Below are 20,409 nucleotides of genomic sequence, written 5' to 3'. Positions count from 1 at the left end.
AGATTGATGAGCAGCTTCTGGACTCTAGAACAAGGGAACAGAGCCCTGGAGATACTTGAGTATTTGTAAACAGGACGGAGCTTAGGGACTCTCACCTCTAGCCTCCCTCCTTCAATTTTCTTGACAGTCACAAATGGCTAAGTCCCCTCCTTTTCTTAGTCCTTCCTGCATGTTCCTAGGCTGGAGAGGACTGGAATGAGGGACTGGGATGAGGCTGGGAATCCAGGCCTTTTGCTGCCTCATTTACAAACAAGGAACAGTCTCACCTCTTCTCCGTGCTCCGGTCTGCATTGGTCCCATCGATAGGATGGTGTGTTTCTAGGAGTGGAGCCATCCTCCATGAAATCTGGACAAACCCAGTCTTTTAAAAAGCCAAGTTCCCCCCTAATGACCATCTCTTCCCCACCTCTATGTCAAAACTAACATCCTGTGACTTGCAGATAAAAATGTTTTCGAACCTATCAACTTAGCAGACCAGTGCCTTCTACCAGCCCCAGAGCTAAGACTGTGTCGTCAGGTAGCACCCGAGGTCTTGAGAACAGCTTCCCCCATCTTCCTGTAACCCCCAGTCCATTTTACACTTGCCTTGATGGATGACTTTCTTTGCTCTGTAAAACTGTTAAGATTTCATGGAACTGTTTCCATGTTGAAACATGAAATTGGGGCTACCCAAATCTGTTCTCCTAGACCATGGTCACTCAAAGGAAAAACAACCTCTTAATCTCTTTAAAAAGTTAAAAGTCAGATTCTCTCTCAAGACTTTCTTAGCCCGTCCACGGATTCCCATTGCCCAGAAGTCATTCATCACCCTGTGACTAAGTTACGGTACAATGAGGATAAAGCAGGAAAAGGCATGCTCCTGCTTCGTGGTGGCGACACACTGATCTGCAGTGTGGTTTCTGCAACTCAACATCATTAACCTTTTGGCTTCATCTGTTGTCCCTTGACTTTCCAAAGACCAAGAAGGGCAGGAACTCCCTGTAAAGAGCCTGTGACGTTAATAAATCCCAGAAGCTAAAACTGAAAGTTTCAAATCCCTAAATTAAAATTCATTGTCTCAGAATATATTTTTAGCATCCTATTAAGGAAATATCTTCATGTTTGTATAGTTTTAGTTACTTCAAGAAATATAATCTTTTCATGGTTTGTATTCAAAGTAAACCCATGATTTGAGGCAAGGCATGGTTTCTCTTACATGATGTTATCATATAATGCCTGGGCCTATTGATGGACAAAGAACTGGGGTGCACACTTAGGCCCCTTGGTCATACATCGAGTCCCTCTGAGCATCCATGTGGGTAACAGTTGCCTAGATGTTTGCATTGTTGTTTTGTTACTTATGGCATAATCTCTCCCGGGTTTCATTTTAGGGTGACCCAGGATCATCGGCTGCAGGAATTAAGGTAACCATGGCCTTGTGCATGTTTGTGCCCTGGGAATCGTGGCTGTGACTTTATGAGCCCCCTTGTCTCTTCAGTTTAGTAGCAATGATGGTTGTAGCTCTGGTCCAGTTCTCTGACAGCAGCTCCCAAACACAACAGGGAAATCCCGGGCAGTCTTAGTAGGAGGGCTTACTTTCTCTTCCATGTGTCCTTGGTTTCCAAGAAATATCTTTATATGTGAGTTCTAGACATACTCACAGTAGTTTCCTTATGTGTAGCGTGGCGGAGAATAAGAAAATGGTGCACACAAAATGTATGTAATCAAGTAGGCAGTTGGATCATTTCTGTAAAACTGCCAAAGGCCTAGCAGTTTTCTAGGTTTCTTCTAAGACTACCCTTTTCATCTTTGGTTTTCTTTGGCCAGGGAGAACCTGGAGAATCTGGTCGTCCAGGACAAAAGGTAATATCTCTCTGTCCTAGGTATGTCCTTTGTATCTCTCCATGGTTGGTATTTCACGTCATTGTCATCTAACATGGAGACCTATGTCGCACCGTGGTACACTTCCCGTGCTTTGCACAGTGTTGCTGGTTGCTTTCCTTGTTAAAAGGCCTTTATTCCACGCACAGCAGTGTGAAAGCAAACACTGTCTATATGTACTCAGCTGTTCGAAACTAACAAATCTCAGCTGAACTGGAATGCCAACTCGCTGCCATGCATGCTTAAATGTATTCTGTATTTTCTGCGTTCCATGAGAAGAAAATAAGTATATACTAAACAATCTCAATGGAAAATGATGGACAGTTTTTTTAAAATATACCTCTACCTCCATTCATTTACCAATGCTTTCCTGCTAACACGTGTCATGAATGTTGCCTTACGGAAACTAAATTTGTTTAAAGAACTAAATTTTAATTAGCAATGCTATACACACCACTTTCACTAACTGAGCTGCGGGTACATTAAATTATCATCTGTGCTTCTTCACTGAGAGCTTATGCTCATTTTTCATCTGGGTCTGAGGCAGGAAACAAATGTTAGCAGTTTCTCAACTGAGCACCAGGGTCTCAATGCCCAGTACAGCCGAACCTTACATAACAGACGAACTGTTGTTAACAAGAAAATGTGAACTCCATAGGACAAATTCCTTAAAACTATGGCTTTTCCTTTGTCCTGTGGTAGCTGATGTTATACACAGAATATGAATTAGAACATAGAACATAGCTCATTAGCAGAGAGAACAAGATAATCAACCCTATTGTGGTAGTTTAGAACCTAAAGTTGAGAGTTTACTGTATGGTTCGTGTTCTTGACATCATTGAGAGAATTTGTGTTTAAGCACCTGGGATAGAAGTAACTTCTGAGAAGGTTTGCATGTTCTTTTAACATTTCTCTGACTGGATGACTATTTTTCTCTTGAGACTGAGAATCTCAGAATTGATTCATCAGCTCTGCTGCAGGTGAGACGAGAGCCTAGCACAGCTCTTCCAGCTCCTCCTTTTCTGATCTGTCTCTTGGTCTTCAGACTCCGAGTTTAACTCAAGAATCCATAGAACATATTTTAGATAAATAGTTTGCAGTAACTACCTTCTTCTTCTACTTCCCAGTTAATCTAGAGCAGCAGCCCTCCCAGCCTTTTGTCGGTAGCATTTGTATACATACGTCAGTCATACATACAACCAGTCATACATTACTTTTCAATGTGTCCCAGTGAAATAGTTTAAGTACCTTTTGGAAAGGAACCTCAGTGTTCTTTCTGTGGCTCCTCTCAGTGGTAGCAGCTTCCCACAAATATGTCCAGCTTTTCCCCTCATGCTGATTTTTTTTCTTTGAGAAAATAAAACTTGTCAGCATGAGTGACTTTTTTTCTCTCTATAGGATATGCACTGATAAGATGGATATCTGAACCTTCTAGTTGTTCCTCTTCCCAGGCTTCATTACGGGCATCATAGCGGACAGGCCTCTCTGGCCTTTTAAGAAGAATTGTGCAATTACTAAAAACAAAAGATCCATCGTCTATTTTGAAAAAGCAACTGATCTTAGATAATGTGATTTTGGGGTCCCTTAGTCTAAAAAAAATTAAAGATTTTTCCTAAATTGCCCTCCAAATCTGTGATTTGCTGAAAGAAATATCAGTAGGACCAGGCTTGGTAGAATGTGCCTCTAACCCAGAACTGAAAGCTGCAGCTAAAAGACCTGGCATTCAACACCCACCTGCCTTACTTAACAAGAGTCAAAGGAAGGGAAAGGCTGGTGAGCACACACGTGAATCAATAAATAGGCAGTCTTTTTTTTTTTCAAAAGCAAAGGAGGGATTTACCTGTAAAGTGTCTCTAAAACACAAGCCAAATCAAATCTCAGTAAACTTGTGTAGGCCCAGTTTCGAAAGCACATGAACCAAATTGACCTTCAGTTGCTTAGCATAAGATTGCATTATCATAATCATTTATAAAGATAACTTAGATTCATTATGGACATTGATAGCCTGAAGGCAGAAACACTGGATTTTCTTTACATTTTATCAGAAAGTAGACCTAAACGACATCAAAAGGAGCTTTCATCTGGACGAATGCATGGCCCGGAACAAACAGCATCCTTATTATTAATATTTAGTTCAGATTCTGCCCTCTGACACAATCCTGCCTTCCTACAATTGTTTGACTTCCTTTGTCTAGCATCAGATTTTGATAATTCCCCCAACATTGGAAACAGCATTTCCATGTTTGCTGCTTAGAGTCGAAAATGACAAACTGACCCAGGTTTACAGTCAGTGCTGGATGCCATCTAGTATCTTTGGCACCATTGTGGAGCTGTGGGTGGTGTTCAATGGCACACTAGTTCCTGAATTTAGGGGTGTTCCCAGAAAAGTGGTACAGTAATGGGGAATTCATTTTATCACTCGTTCTCTGTGGCTTCAGCAGTAGAGTTACATGGAGGCTTGTAGAGACAATATAGACTTGGAAAGTATGAATTGTGTTTACTACACACAATAGTTCTTGCCTTTCTAACCTTTCCCCAGCGCTTAAAGTATACATTCTAACATTGTCACTTGATTCCCCATCAGAAGGGACCCTTGCCAATGAGCTCTGTAGATACCCAGGACACTCTAACAGAGTCCCAGGAGTAAGGCGTTCTCAGATCAGAGAATAGAGAGTTAACAGGAAAAATAATGAAATCAGATATATAATGTAACTGTACAGTTGAAACTCTTGAATAAGAACCCTTTGAATAAAATAACAAGCTGACTCTTAATTGTGACTCATATCTAACACATTAACTTTGCTACCAAGGCTCCTGAGCCATGGCATAGACAAGGATGGCCAAGTTAACTAAAATCTTTCTCTTAGTTGGAAGGCAAGCTTTCTACAACATAAAGATAAAGAATTCTGCAGAAAGAAATGTCTTACTAAAATTGTGAAGGGGTGTTTTATAGGGGAGCACTAATAATATTACCATCTCTCATTATGTTAGCTAAGAGCAGAAAGTAAATACAAATTTGGAAAGGTAAAAGTCACAAATCATTCAACATTATAAAATATGGATATTTGAGATATTTAACTAAATCATACATTTATGACCATCCACATGTACACATACACATATACACACATGATGCATTTAACATTTCATTATCTTATATGTTATCCAGTAATGTCTTGATATTTTTCTCATTAGAAAACATTGTATGTGTTAATCATGCATACATGTGCATATCAATTATTTCTTTAAAGTATCTATGTGGTCCTTTTATGTTGGTAGAGAATTGAGTGGTAAGAATTCTTAATGGAAACTCATATTACAACCTATTTATTTCCACACGTGCTTCAGATGAAATATCATCATAAGAGTTGGGGGAGACCTTTTAAAAAAAATAATCCCAAGTGTAATTGGTTGGCTATTATAATGCAATTGTGTTTTCAAAAACTTTATACTATTTTTAAGCAAAAGGTAACCTTCAGTAAAATATGGATTAAATCTTTTTCTATTAGGTCCTCTTAATGTTACTGATTAAATGGTAAAAGAGAAAACACAAAGGAAAGGCAATGTATGGTGTTGTAACCCTGTGAAGTTTAATATACCTTGGCACCTGGTCTTGGGGTGGAATAACAAGCAAGTTAGCATTCCTTTCTCCTCTAATGCGATTTCGTTGTGGCCATGTTTATAATGCACACTTCTGCACAGAATGCCTTTTCTTTTGCATTCCTGAAGCACCTTTGACAAGCAGCCAGGGAGCCATTGCCTCCCCACTTTGTCTAATCACTCAGCTTGATAAAATGTCTAAAGGCTTAATGATATAATAGCAGAAGAAATTCTAGCCCTTGGTAATCAGAAAGGGCAGATAGTGGAGATGGAAGATCCACTGGTTGTCAGTAGGTGTTCCTTGGGTTAAGGCTTATTCAAGGGCCCGCAGAATGGCTCAGCAGTCAAAGTGCTTTGCTCCACAAGACTTACAACCTGCACTTGATCCCCAGAAGTCACACAGACATGGAAAAAGGGAACCATGCCCACAAAGGTGTCCTTCACACAGGAGCTGTGGTAGGCATGCACACATGCACAGTGGTGATAAAATAATTAAAAATTAAAGATGATGGAAGCATTTAGGCTACAGAATGTGCCTCCCCTCCCACCATCCTGGTACCGCTCCCTCTGGGGAAATGGTTGGCATCTCCGTGACTGACCATCTCAACACCCTATGATTGTATCACCTTCTGTGTCGCTTCCACCGAGAACAGGCAACACTTCATGGCAAACATATTTGCTCCTGATTCCGTTATTCTTTTGTAGTAGACTTGAAAAGAATTTCTAAGCAATGCAATCTCTTGTGCTTAAAATAACTTAGACAATTCTGTGGAAATGAGAGGGTTTAGCCTGTCTCCAGTGTGCCTACCCAAGGCATACTTAATCTCTGACCTGTGTTCAGGAACAGCTGCGCGGTACCATTAGCCCAACACTGCTAAGCAAGGTCACCCTAACCCAACAATTGTTAGGAACACAGCCTGGACTGAAGCATATTCTTAACCATTTATTTATCTTCTCATCCTTCAGGAATGAAAAGGAAATCTTACTATGCTTTTAAGTGAGCAACACGCTTAACGTGTATGCTTTCCTGGGGCCATCTGTTCATGCGAGTCTCTTGATTATCTAAGCAGGGAGGGCTCTGGGAGAAGACACGTTACTGAAGCAAGCAGCTCCAGCAAATCCTTGGCCAAAGGAGTCACAAATGCAGTCTTTCCTCCCATACTACTCTCTCATGCCATCTGATAGAGATGCCAGTAGGCAGCGAATGGCAGGAAACGGCCAGTGTCTTAAGAAATCTGCCAAGTGGTCAGACAGTTCCGGAATGGAGAGATGACCGAGTGGAGTGGTCTCGGCAGACCCATTTCCCCTCCACAGTCTGCTGTCCTATTTCTCTTTGCAAAAACTGTTTGGCGGGGTCATTTGCCATGTTTTTCTCTGACCCTGTGACTGAGTGCATGTTGCTCTGTAATGCATTGTGATTTTCCTATGTAGGGTGAGCCAGGGCTGCCTGGACTACCTGGACTCCCGGGGATCAAGGTAAATACTCCACTGACCAACTTCATGGAACTATGAGTATCCCGCATTGGAGGAAAATGGGGGGGAAGTGAACACTGGTCATTAACTATTCTGAATTTTTCTCAATTGATTAGTTCATTTTTTAAATTCAAATTGTCATTGCCATCCAGGTTGTATAGCTCACTGTTGTCCTTATCATGCCCCTTAGATAAAAATAAATGGTGTTTCAAGTAAAATCATACAAAATTTTTAAAAGTCTAGAAAGAATGTCTCTTTAGCTTTAACTTTTGACTTCATTCCTAAGGTCCTATCAAATTTTGACCAGAATTCATTTTAGCACGCCTGTAAATCACACACACTTGGGCAACCATGTTTGTGGTTCACCATTATCATAGCCCCTCAAAGATTCCATGCCTCCCCTTCCTGTCAGTCAGTCCCACTGAAAAACTAAAACCACATTGCTAAAATGTTCTGACCTACCACAAACACTTTCCACACAAACACGGTATGCACCTTTTGAAATAATTGCTTACGGTTTAAGATTAAAACATTGTTTTAAGATTTAAAGATTCTTAAGCCACTTAAATGGTTTTTGTTTGAAAAAAAGACTTTTCCCATAACAGCAACAAGACTTAATGCTCTATTATCTTAGCTATAGTTATTCCTTGAGAATAAACTTTATATATATCCCAGAAGAGACAGGATAGCAATCAAGTATATCTTCTGTTCTAAAAATAGTGCTCATACTTTAGTCCTGCATGCTACTTTATAATGTGTTAACTGAAGTTAGTATGATTCTACAATGTTAAATGCCTATGGTGCTTATAATATTATATAGGTCATCAATACACACAGAAAAACCATGTCTTCTAGGTCAGCAGTCAGAAACTCTGGTTCTAATATTTGTTGGCTGTTTCTAGACTACTATAAAAAGTTCAGGTTGCTTTTAATACATGCTTTGGCTCTTTGGTAGACAGTACACTCTAAAACATATTTGTTGAGGAGTCAGATTCACTTATCATTTGCTGCTTAGCGAGAATGACATCCTAGTGCATATTACGGGGTTAATTTATGACAGCTCTTTAGTAACTTCCAAGTACAAAAATGACAGCTTTTTATAAATGACAAGATCAACTTTTCAATGATTTAAGGACATGCTGCTGGGTGTTAATGAGAACCTGGTGGCATTACAAGTCATAATGAAGATGTTTGAGACAAAGGACATTGGAAGGACACGAAAGTCCCTACAGCAAGAACTCAAGCAAGCTTTTCAGGGTGCAGGCTCAGCTCAAGAGAGCCTCAGTGCTCTGAAACTGACTTGTCCCTTCTCCTGAGCTTTAGATACTCTCTTGATGAAAAGGAAGACGAATGAAAGCATTATTTTCCCCAAGTGCAATACAGATAAATACACACATAGACATAAATGCTTTCGGTAGCTACTGTATTTGTGACCCTGGTCTTAAGTGTTGTATATCTCTGATGACTCTATGTCATTACTGACTCTTGGCCTTTTCCTATGATCTTTTCAGCCACCCATGACCTATTCAGAGGTTATGAGTTCTCAGGTTGGGAGGGTTAATTGTAAGTCGCCCCACTCTAGGAAATGCTTAAGCTCCCACGGCCTGAGAAGTGCTAGAAATTCTTTGTTGAGGTGGTGGGGCTCTGGTACTGCCTTCCTGTGCCTGACTAGTGACTGAGCTGAGAAACTGCCAGTTGATAAAAATCCTTCATCATTCACTAGAGATGTTTCTCTAGGTCATCTCAGTGCCATGCTTGGGTCACCATCTGGGGCTGAAGACAAAATCATGAGCTCTGGTTATAGAGTAATAAGTTTTGTCTTCTCACTTGAATTCAAATGAAAGATAAGCTTTCCTTACACTATAATAAGTGCTAATAATAAATAAATAATAATCAGTAAATAATTTAGGGGAAACAATTTAAGACCACTTTAAGGTATTCATTGTATATTAATAAATACAGACTTAAAATATAGACTTAAAATTTTATAATATTTGATTGCCCTACATTGACTTGAGACGCTCCTAACCGGTTCATTTAATTTGCTTCGTTTCTGCTAAGGTGGCAAATGACAGGATGGGTTGATTCTCATTTCATAGTTTAAGTTGCAGCCAGGATTTAAAAATTGAAACCCTTCTGTGTGACCTACAGGACGTGAGGTACCGAAAGCATCAGTCATGATCTTAGCCTCTGTGTATGTTTATGCTTTGGAGATATTTCCTGTTGCTACTCGTGTCCTCCTTATCTGCCACGACCGCAGAGCGTGTGCGCATGCCGGCCATTATGTCTAGGACACGGAGGAAAGCAGTCATTACATACCAGAGAAGCTTTGCTTCACCACCTGTTGTTCTTGGGGAATAGTTGGAAACTTAATGACCCCCCCCCCACATGCCTTCCCTGGCTCTCAGGAAATGAACCAAGTGCCTAAACCCTGACAGCGGACTCATCTGTCTCTCACCTGAGCGGCCCACTCTGAGGACGGTGCTATTACTGTAGGCATGCGTAGGGGAAGTCGCTGAGACCCAGCCTGACTTCATCTCAAGCTGCTCTTAGGCTTCCTGCACTATTTGAAAGTCCTCTTGCCATGTGGAAGGCATTTGGAATTCCTATTTCATGCATTCATGGTTCATATAGTGTCAAGATGTTCAGCTGGGAAAATTAAATTATGTACAATGTACCGTGCAGAAGTTGATCTTCTGGAGTAAGATTTGAGCTTAGAAAATTAGTTTTATGAACAAGCTTTCAAAAATGTTAAGTCTTCTTTTCCCTTCAAGTATCTTAGAGGATAGTAAACATTGTGCCTACCTTTTCTGATATCAGATAAAAACAGAAAATTCTAGGTTATTATTTTTGAAAATCTTATTCTAGATACCTACTTTGAAAAATATATTGTTGACCCATTCTTGTGGTTCTATTTCCCTCATAAATAAGCAGTTTTGACCAATGACCCTAGAACAAACCAAACCATAGCTTTGCTGGTCCTGTGACCCAGGGCAAGATTTGGAATCTCTCTGTGCTTTGGTTTTCTCATGAGAACCAACAGTGACCAGAGCCCAGAGCTCTACTGTGGGACTGAAATGAACAAATGTGTTCATAGCTCTTGAAATCTCCCCCAGCGTATAGCAAATGACTGCTGTTACTGCTTCTCGTGGGTCAGCTCAGAATACTGGAAGCTTCATTTGTTTATGTACCCGCTCAAGGTAGTCTTTCCTCGTGTAAGTAATCTTAACCTGGAGAAAATACATCTAGCCATGCTTTACATAGATACAAATTATGGATCCCTCTTTAAAGGGATGAATGAATAAGTCCGTTAAAAGCAATAAGGGCACCCACTTTCCCTACTTCCTGAGTGTATTCCAGGAGCAAAAGGCAAGGGTGCACATAGCTTGAAGATGAGAGAAGCCATGTGAGCCTTCTTCTTCCTTACTGTTCATGGGAAAAGCCAGAAGACAACTTGACACACCCCATAGTGATGTCTGTCCTTCCAGGCCTGGGTTACTTCACTCAGAATAAGGTTTCCTGTTCCAGCCATTTATCTGAGAATTTCATAATTTTTTATAATATTTATTTATTATTACACAGTGTTCAGTCTGCAAGCCAGAAGAGGGAGCCAGATCAGATGGTTGTAAGCCACCATATGGTTGCTGGGAATTGAACTCAGGGCCTCTGGAAGAGCAGTCAGTGCTCTTAACCTCTGAGCCATCTCTCCAGCCCCGTAAATTTTTTTATGACTGAATGATTTTCCACTGTGTGGATGTACCACATTACTGTTATCCATCATCTCTTAATGGACATCTAGACTGTGTCTAATTTCTAGCTCTTGTGGATGGAGAAGCAGGGAACATGGATGAGCAAGCATCTCCATAGTGGTCCTTTGAATAAATGCCTAAAAGTGGTACGGCTGCATCATACAGTAAATTTGCTTCCAGCTTCTTGACTTCCACAGTGGCTGCACCCATTTGCGTTCCCACCAACAGTGAGTCAATGTCTCCCCTTCCCTATGTCCATGCCAACATTTGTCACCATTTGTTTTCCTTTTATCTTGTCCATTCTGACTAGGGTAAGATGAAATCTCAAAGTCGTTTTAATTTGTATTTTTACATAGCTAAGGATGTTGAACAGCTTCAAAACTAAGTCTCCTATTTATCTTTCTTCTTTTGAGAATTCTGTATAGTTCCATGCAATTGGGTTGTTTGTTCTCTTGATGTTCAGGGGTTCTGTTTTAGTTCTTTGTATGTTATAGATACTAACCATCTGATAGATGTACAGGTGGTCAGGATTTTTCCTCATTCTTTAGGCTGCCTCTTTTAAATAATGGTATCTCTTGCCATAAAGTTGCTTTTGAGTTTCATGTGGTCCCATGTTGCCTGTTGGTCTTAATGCCTGTACCATTAGCATCATGTTCAGAAATTCCTTTTTTGTGAGTACTTTCTACAGGGTTATCACATCTTATCCTGGAGTTCTTGATCCATTTGGAGTTTAGTTTTCTGGGAATGAGAAATAATAATTGAGTCTCATTCTTCTATGTCTTGCTGTCCAGTTTGAGTGGCAGTATTTGCCCATCTGTTGAAAATGTCTCTTCTGCAATGTGTATTATTGGCCTCTTAGTCAAAAAAAAAAAAAAGCAGCTGATTGCAGGAGTCTGGGTTTATCTGTGGGTCCTCAATTCTATTCCATTAATCAATATGTTTGTTTTGATGACAATACCATGCTGTTTATATGACTGTAACTCTATAGTAAAACTTCAAATCCGGGGTGCTGATATAGCAGCAGTATTTTTTAATTGTTTCGTTTTTTTTTATTTGACTATCCTGGGTCTTTTATATTCCCATATAAAATTTAAGATGTTTTTCACTATCTATAAGGAATTACATTGGAATTTTGCTGCACGTTTCATTGAGTCTGTAGATTGCTTTTTGTAGGAGTCTGATAATATTAACCCAACCAATCCATGGGTGTGGAAGGCCTTTCCATCTTCTGGTATCTTCTTCTATTTCTTTTTCAGGGTCTTAAAGTTTTCATTGTACGGGTCTTAATTTTCCTTGACTAAACTTATTCCAAGATATTTTGAAGCTCTTGGGAATGGTATTGTTTTCCTAATTTCCTTCTCAGTGTTTGGCATTTGTACATAGGAAGACTGACTCTTTGTATATTGTATAAGGAAGGCTGCTGGCTTTTTGCAAGTTGATTTTGTATCCTGCTACTGTTCTCAACTTTCTAGTCAGTGTTGCCTAACTCAAGATACTTTTCTCAGATTTTCAGTGCTTGTTTTTCTCTTTCAAAGGATAGAAGTAGCTGATTTTACCAAATTAAAAAGTCAAGTTTTAGCTGGGCAGTAGTGGCACATGCCTTTAATCCCAACACTTGGGAGGCAGAGGCAGGTGGATCTCTGTGAGTTTCAAGGCTAGTCTGGTCTACAGAGCAAGTTCCAGAAAAGGCTCCAAAGCTACACAGAGAAACCCTGTCTCAAAAACAAAACAAAGTAAGAGGGGGGAGATATATTAACAGCAAATATTACATCAAATCATAAAAACCTATTTAAGTAGCAACTATATTTTAATGGTTTCCCATTCCTTGAAGTTTAATGGTTTTACTCTGGTTTCCTCATTAGTGAAAATTTGACATTCAGATCAAGAAGTTAAAGAGGCAGAAGGGTCTAAGGTGGTAACCATGTCTCCCACATCATATGAAATCCCCTCGGACCTGAAATCTGTTTTCACAGGAGGCAGAGACATTCACTTGACACTCGCAGGATTGAGTGTTGGCCTGGTCCTCTGTGAGTAACAAATGTGTCTTCAGAATCTGACGAAGATGAATGCAGCTCAGTCTCAGAAACATTGGCATATCTCAAAACTGGCAGAGATAGATGGAGAGATGTAAAATTAATTCATAGAGGAAAGGAAATAAGACAGCCTTAGCAGACAGGTCACACTGTGTTATTATTGCTTGTAACTACTTCCTGCTGGCACAGACTACCTGAAGACACGGGTAACTTGAGTCCAATTAGGAAACTCATGCAAAAGAAATCAGAGAGTTTTAGCAACCATAATGAAACTTCCAACAATTACACTGCATATCCTTCATGATGCAATTCTGTTAATACAAAAAAAAAAATCTCCAAAAGACAGGTTTTTCTGGGTTTTAAGTAAATTCACTATTTTAGTTCATTTTCAACAGAACACTTAAAATGTAGTAATTTATACTCAGATTGTATCCTTATGAGTAATAAGTATTTTAGGGACGAACTCTACTTCTCATTTTTTTTGTCTCCTCAATAATTTTAGAAATTAGTCATTACCCAAACTGACTGCCTCCCAGTTCCTAGTATAATAAATGTTACTGCTATAATTCTCAAAAGCAGGTATCATGCTGACTTGAATTCTAATTAGCCTCTAAGCAAAAAGAACAGTGCATGGCTAATGCATTCTGTGTCAAGACACATTAATCAACATTTTGGGGTGCTTTTAGCACCCAAGCAAACCAGCACATATTTTTTTCAAACTCCATTGTACTATTTTTGGAGACAATGAAAATCAGATCTATTCAGAAACGATAAAAATCACAGAAAACAAGACTCATCTAGAGAGTTTTTGGGTTAAGAAAATTATATAATTTGCTTCTTTATAAAGAAGACTTATAAAAATAAAACCAGAAAAAAAATAAATAAAAATGAAACCAGTAATAATAAATAAAAAGCCAGATATTTTTCTTCAAACAAGAACTAACAAGTTTCTGGCCACCATTTTGCCTAATGGATAGAATGTTCTGGAAGTTTATCTAGAAACATCTCTGTGAAAATGAAACTGCCTCTCTTTTTCTCTCTCTCTCTCCCTTTCTTCTTCTCCTTCATTGAACTAGCGACCCTTCTAAGTATGTGGCAGTTCTTCTCGCCTTTTTGAACGCTATCACAGTGACCATTTAGAAGGGAGAGACTATCTGAAGTATTCCCTTGCTGTGCTTAGAAAGTCAGTTAGGATTTTATTAGAGAATCCCAAGACCTCATGAAATCTTCAGCAGTCATTCAGAAAAGCCACATTCCTAAGCTTTTGCCAGCTCGGCTTCATGTTTTCATAATATAGAAGGGAGCCGTTGTTTCTTGGCTGGTGGACAGGACTGGAGGGGCTGATGCAGCTCCTTAGTCTGTTCGCTCTTTAACTTTTATCCAGAAGACTTCACATTTATGTTGCTGTTACACTGAGATATTTGAGTTGGTTGATTTGAGGGAGGATTGATAGGTATTGGCAGATGAGTTGAAGAAAACTGACTTCAGCCAAAAATAGATCTTGTTCAAAATTAAACTGGAGACATTTTGCTCATTGTTAGGTAGATTGTGTGTTTTATGAAATAAAACTGAATTTTTTCAAATAAGATCAGAAAAAGATGTAAGAAGGATGATATTGGTATATAAAGATTTCCCCCCCTAAAATCTCTTAAATGCCTGGCTTAGACTATAGCTGGATTCACATCTACACGTCTATATTCAGTCTTCTCGATTTGTTGTTCGGGGTGAAGTATTTTACACATCTCAGATAGGTAATTGTACAATGAAAGGTTATTTTAACAGCCTATTCAGATAAAGTTGCTAGTTTTCTTTGCTATAACCTCCAAGCTCCATGAGTGGCTATGTCTTAAAGGTTAGACTCCACACAAAATCTGAAGCTGTTCACACTCAGATGCTTCAGGCCAACAGCAAACAAAATGTCTTTGCCCATTGTGAAACCATTCAACCTTTAAGCCCTCTTCAGGCCATCTGGGAGAGCCAGGGTTTCTCCCAGAAAAACTTTTGGAACCAAAACTTTCGGAACCAGTATAAGCTCAGGAGATAAGTAAGCTTAAAAGGCTTGAGAAGGTGGCGACACACGCCTTTAATCCCAGCTCCTGGGAGACAGAGGCAGGTGGGTCTCTAAGTTTAAGCACAGCCTGGTTGACAAAGTAAGTAGCGCACTGGAACACGGGGTGTGTCGAGATGTACGTATGTGACTGATACTCTCTCGGAGTGGTGGTCTTGAGCGACTAATCGCACTAAAGTCTTTTGAAGCCTATAAGCAGAATAGTGCTAAAAATCAAGTCTGCAGCTTAATTTATCTCTTGAAATTAAATAATTTTGCCCTGAATCGTCTGTTAAAAGAAATTTAATGTGTCTTTAGAAGGAAGATTAAAAATGCCTGTATCTAACTGCTGAGATAACAAAGACTTGTTTGTGGAAAATGCAACCGCATGCTTGACTTTTTCGTAAACTAAACACTTAACTCAAATACGGACTGTATTTCTGTGTCTTCTTCCCTTTCTGCTTTGTATTATTAGTATGCTTTAATGAAGCTTCCACTTGACTGGCTAAAGAGATCATTTTATCTTTGCTTGGAAATGTATAAAGAGTTCAAGTTGAAAAGCAAATATTCAACCTCTACATTACAATTTGAGGACATCCGCCATGACCAATGACTGTAATATTTATTCATATTCTTGAAAGTGGAGAGAAGACACCTATTCATGTTAAATATTACCCTATTAGATTAAATGTTTAGTTATAAATAAATGTATCCCTTATAGTGATTTTTATAAAATAACACATCAAATTATTTTGCTAAAGGTAGACTTATAAATGATTTCTCTCAATTGAGGTCAGATTTTTATTTTGAAATATTAAGAGGTATGACACCTTTGCCAGGTTTTCCCTTCTAGAAGGAGGTAGACTGTGGTGCCGAGTAGAATAGGGATTATAGGAAATAACCTTACCGTAAACCTCAGTTCCGAGATCCAGCCCCCACTTTTCTACCTTCGGGGTGCTCAAGTCATACTAAATCTGAGTGGTGTGTCACCTGAAATGTTTCACAGTGACGACATCCTTCTATTCTCAATACCCAGCAGCTAGCTTTTATATAAATGTTTAAAAAGTCCACTTGTTTGAAACATAGATGCAGATATTTTAACATGCCTGCAGAACACTCTCTCTAAGCCTTCCTGCTTAGTTCCAAGCACCATGAAACAGGTTCATGACACTGATTTGAAGGGAAATCAATTGAACCGATAATTCTTCCAGAAATAGTTCAAGCATAAACAAAACAGGAAGTATTAGAAAAGAACCATTGCAAGGTTTGCTTTAAATTTTTGTTAAGTATTTTATATTCTAAATGGTTAGACCCCTATGTCTTGTTTCCCTTGACTAGTTAAAAAGAAAATAAAACTGGGTAAATAATCAGGAGGATGTAAACACTGGTCTAAGTAGTTTCTTTTCAAACCCTAGGCCTCCATCTTTCTGGTTCACATGCCAGCTGAATTTGGGCAGTAGCTCGGTCCTGTTCTGATGCCGTCCTTCTTAGTCTCAGATGTCACAGTCTTCAGGACCAACCTTGCAAGACTAACTTCATTTCAGTGGCATGTAGCAAATTATCAGTGACTGGGATTATTTGCACTTTTTCTAAAGTGGCTATGGATTTAGGGCTTTGGGGGATCAACTTGTTTTAAGAATTGGATAGAATGAGTCACAGTTCAGGGTGACGCCCTTGTCCTTTATTCTAAAGGCTGAATAAAACTGCCCACTGAATAGAGCAATGTCTGTAAGACCTCCTGCCATAAAGGCCTCTGTCCTTGTGGATCCGAACGCTCCACCCTCCTGACTTGTAACTGTGTGTGTTGACTTGAAAAGTCTACTTGGTTCTGTCATTTAGGGTTTCTATGGGGATTCCATGGCATAACTGATGAAATCGCTACCCTCTAGTGATTAACTTCAACCTCCAGCCGTTCTCCCTTTCCCACAGGTGATGAAATAAAATGGAAACTTCCAGCCTTCTAGCCATCAGATTGGTTATTCACACCTTGGCAATATCTAGGGGACTCAGTGTCTCCTGTTTGTAGCAATTCATGTGTAGTTGGAAGGAACAAGTTATGAGCAACAAAGGAAGTCTCTTACAATTCCTGTAACCCAGAGGAGTCTAAGGCCTGACAGATCCATGCCAAGACCAGGGTGCCTTTTATTATGCCACAGATGAATTTCCTCCAGGTAACAGAGACAATGTTTGAGGGGTATGGCAAGAAGAGGAACTTTTCCTTTCATGTTGAATATTACTAATTCTCTCACCTGGGCATATTCATTGTATCAGCTATGTATTATCGCCTGCCGCCTTACCCTAGAAAGTAGATGCTGAAAACTGTTCGCTTATGTCTCTGAAAGGCAGGAATTCAAGCAGGACAGGTGACTCTGCCTCTGAGACCCTGAAGAGACGGCCATGAAGCAGGCATCCAGGGCTGTGTCCTCTTTAGTAGAATCTAAGGGATGGAAAATCCACTCCCAAGCTCCCTCGCAGAGTTCTTGACAGACCTCAGTCCTCACACTGTGGTAGCTCCACAGGGCTACCCCATAGCAGGGCAGTTTGTTCCCCTCAAAATCAGTGGTCCAAGTGAGAAGATAGAGGAAAGACCCACCCCAGACAGAAGCCACTCAGCTTAGACTCAGATGTAACGTCCTATCATTCCCAGAGTATCTTATTCACCAGGTCTACATAGGGAATCCACTCTTGACTCAAGAGGAAGAGAATTCACAAGGCTGTGGACAGAGGAAGGGAGCCTTATGGGCCCCTCCACATCCACCCAAACACAATTGGTCTTTGTGTGTTAAATGACAAGACGTACCAGATGGAGGAGGGAAGGAGTTATTACAAAGACATTTGCATCACTTTCTAAAGCGTCTCTGGAGCGCCACTCATTCCATTGATGACCATCGTGTAGTGAGTAGTTTGAGCTCAGCTGGGACACTTGTACGCAATCAAGGAAGTAGAACCACAGTAGGAAAAACTGAGCGTGCTGTCAAATGAATAATGCCTTGTATGCCCATCTTTTTTAAGGGAGAACCAGGCTTCATTGGTCCTCAAGGAGAGCCGGGGTTACCAGGGTTACCAGGAACAAAAGTAAGTAAACCTTTATGCCCCTCCTTTTTCTCTGACATTTGTGCCATCCCTGCCAAAAATAAAAGGTGGGAGGACTCTTCCACTTTTTGGACGGCCATATATTTTTGCCTTAGAACCAAGGCAGCCTGATCCACCTATTAATGGCATGCCTTTGGAAGTTATGTCCAGGAAGCTCTAGGCACATCTGACAGTGGGTAGAATATAGTTGTCGTTCAAGTTTGCCCTCTGGATTCCTCAGTAAGTGTGATGCCACTGGCTTCCTGGTGACATGGAAAGGTGGCTGAGAGAAAGGAGGGCCAGAGCTCACCAACCCCTTCTTCTTCCCTTCCTCATCCATTCCAGGATGCTCTTGCTAATCAGACATTAATCCCATCCCCACGGATGTCACAGAGATTTCTAAATGCTTCACTCCAAAAAATATCTGCTCCAAATGATGTGTGCAGAAGTATTTTGTAATGAAAACCATCTTTGAGTGTTCTATTTGGCAACCTTAAAGTGGACCCTGAAAGCAAGAGCTATATGCTGCCATGCAAAAAGAATACAGAGCTGCAGACAGAGAGGCAGGTCCAGAGTTCACCCTTCATCTGCCCAGTAAGACATAAACGGTGATGGATTTGTGCTCAGGACAGACTCGTGAATCAAAGGTACAAAGTGGCATCCACTTATACTCACTTATTTTTAAGCCACAGCAGACTCGGCCTCAGTGAGTTCTGGGTTCAGCAGAAATAGGCCAGGGGTGATTTCCAATAGTTAGAGAAATATGTCACGGTCTATTCAGATGGTCTAGGCCTCATTTCTGCTCTGGTCAAGTGAAAATAACTCTAATCCTAGCAGCGGAAACTATCCATTGCCTAAGAGGGCTGGAACTCGTAGGATTATGAAAAATTGTTTTCCAAAGAAATCCCATTTTCACACAATAAGCTATCAAGCCCATTAGAGAAATTCTGTTTTAGCCTAAACAGGTTCACACAAGATGGACCTTCCTGAGAGGGAAAGGCAAAGACAGAGATGAAAGGAATTGTCTGTTGACGTGAGAACGGTTATACTGATTGAGTTTGAAGCCTTAAAGCCAGGAGAGAGAAGGTGGCCAGGCAGAGGAGTATATCCACCACCATACAGGGAGGGTGAGTCCCAGCAGGGGGAGCCATTGGGAACTTCATCTGTAGAAGATTTTTGCTAGACAGGGGAAAAAAAATAAACCCAGCTGGTAGAGATATTTATCCCTAATTTTTTTTGTTTTATTGAGATAGGGCTTCTCTGTAGCTTTAGAGCCTGTCCTGGAACTAGCTCTTGTAGACCAGGCTGGCCTCAAACTCACAGATATCCTCCTGCCTGTGCCTCCCGAGTGCTGGGATTAAAGGCCTGTGCCACCACTGCCTGGCCCTAAATACTTTTCTTTTAATAGCAAACTGTTAAACTATTCCATAGTTTCAAAGAGAGAGACTCAGACATAGAGTCACAAAGTTGAGAGTAATGGCTGTTCGAAGGCCTCAGCATGACTCTAGAGAACAAATACTTTACTCTGGACCTCCAGGAGAAGGAGGAGATGTGATGCCCCTGTGACCTTTTTACAAGCAAGCATATGCACAGAAAGACAGTTTTAGCAATATCCTAAACTTGTTAGCTCAATTGCCTATCTCAACAAGAGTTGTGTCCTAAGGGGAAATTTCTAATTTGAAGATCTATTTTGACCCAACAATGGTCTTTTACCAGTTTTTGTAGATGGTCTAAATTTGTACCGCTAACAAGAGATCTGAAAAATAAAATGGTGTGTCTAACTCGCAGGGCAGTGAAGACATGTCCTTAAAAAGGAGAGTAATGGCATCTAAGAATCTGTAGTGGTGCCTTGTCAGAGCTACATCTGCCTAGAAAAATTGAATTTAAGTCAGAGTACAAAAAAAACCCCAGTAGGTCAGAGTATAATATATGGAACTTCCCCCATTGTGCTATGTACTTTGCCGGAACTTCTTAAAATTTGCTACAGAATGTAAATATATGTCCATTCAATAATTTTAAAAAAAAGGAGGAGCAATAAGCGTATGAAGAAGAGGAAGATGAGGAAGCCATACTGATAATCTTTTAATGTCTTTGCATTTATCTGCATAGCCACCTAACAGACATTCATCAAACTCTTTCCATATTTATAAAATGGGGATTAGAAGGCAGAATTACATATACATTTATATCAGGGTCTTCTAGAGACTCAGAACCTACATCAGTGAGAGAGTATTTACCTACCATATATACCTACTTAGCCATATATATATATATATATATATATATATATATATATATATATATATATATATATATAAATGGCATCCATATATATGACACATGTATATGTCATATGACATATGTGTGTATGTTTGGGTGTGTATGGCTAAGGAAGGGATTTATTAGGAGAATTGGCTCATGTGATTACAGAGGCAAAGATGTCCCACAGAAACTAGCTATATACAAACTAAAAGCATCCTAGTAGCCTGGCTCATTCTAGGTCTGATGGCTTCAGAATCATGGAAGCTGGTACTGAAACTCCTTGGAAGAAGGTAAAGGTCTAAGATGCAAGGCC

At 40.0% G+C, this 20,409-nt stretch overlaps 1 protein-coding gene across 1 annotated transcript in view; it reads left to right on the top strand.

The window, feature by feature from the left end:
- Col25a1 (collagen type XXV alpha 1 chain) overlaps window positions 1-20,409 on the top strand; it is a 392,115-nt gene that overhangs the window by 318,177 nt on the left and 53,529 nt on the right. The window contains exons 16-19 of the mRNA XM_075981333.1: window positions 1,371-1,403; window positions 1,807-1,842; window positions 6,892-6,936; window positions 17,775-17,837. Of these exons, the coding sequence (XP_075837448.1) occupies window positions 1,371-1,403; window positions 1,807-1,842; window positions 6,892-6,936; window positions 17,775-17,837 (177 nt within the window). The remainder of the gene's footprint in view (window positions 1-1,370; window positions 1,404-1,806; window positions 1,843-6,891; window positions 6,937-17,774; window positions 17,838-20,409) is intronic.

The sequence above is a fragment of the Microtus pennsylvanicus genome, chromosome 7, assembly GCF_037038515.1.
Source record: "Microtus pennsylvanicus isolate mMicPen1 chromosome 7, mMicPen1.hap1, whole genome shotgun sequence".
Lineage (NCBI taxonomy): Eukaryota > Metazoa > Chordata > Mammalia > Rodentia > Cricetidae > Microtus > Microtus pennsylvanicus.
The sequence above is the reverse complement of the archived record's forward strand: the minus strand, read 5'-3'. Positions and strand labels throughout refer to the sequence as shown.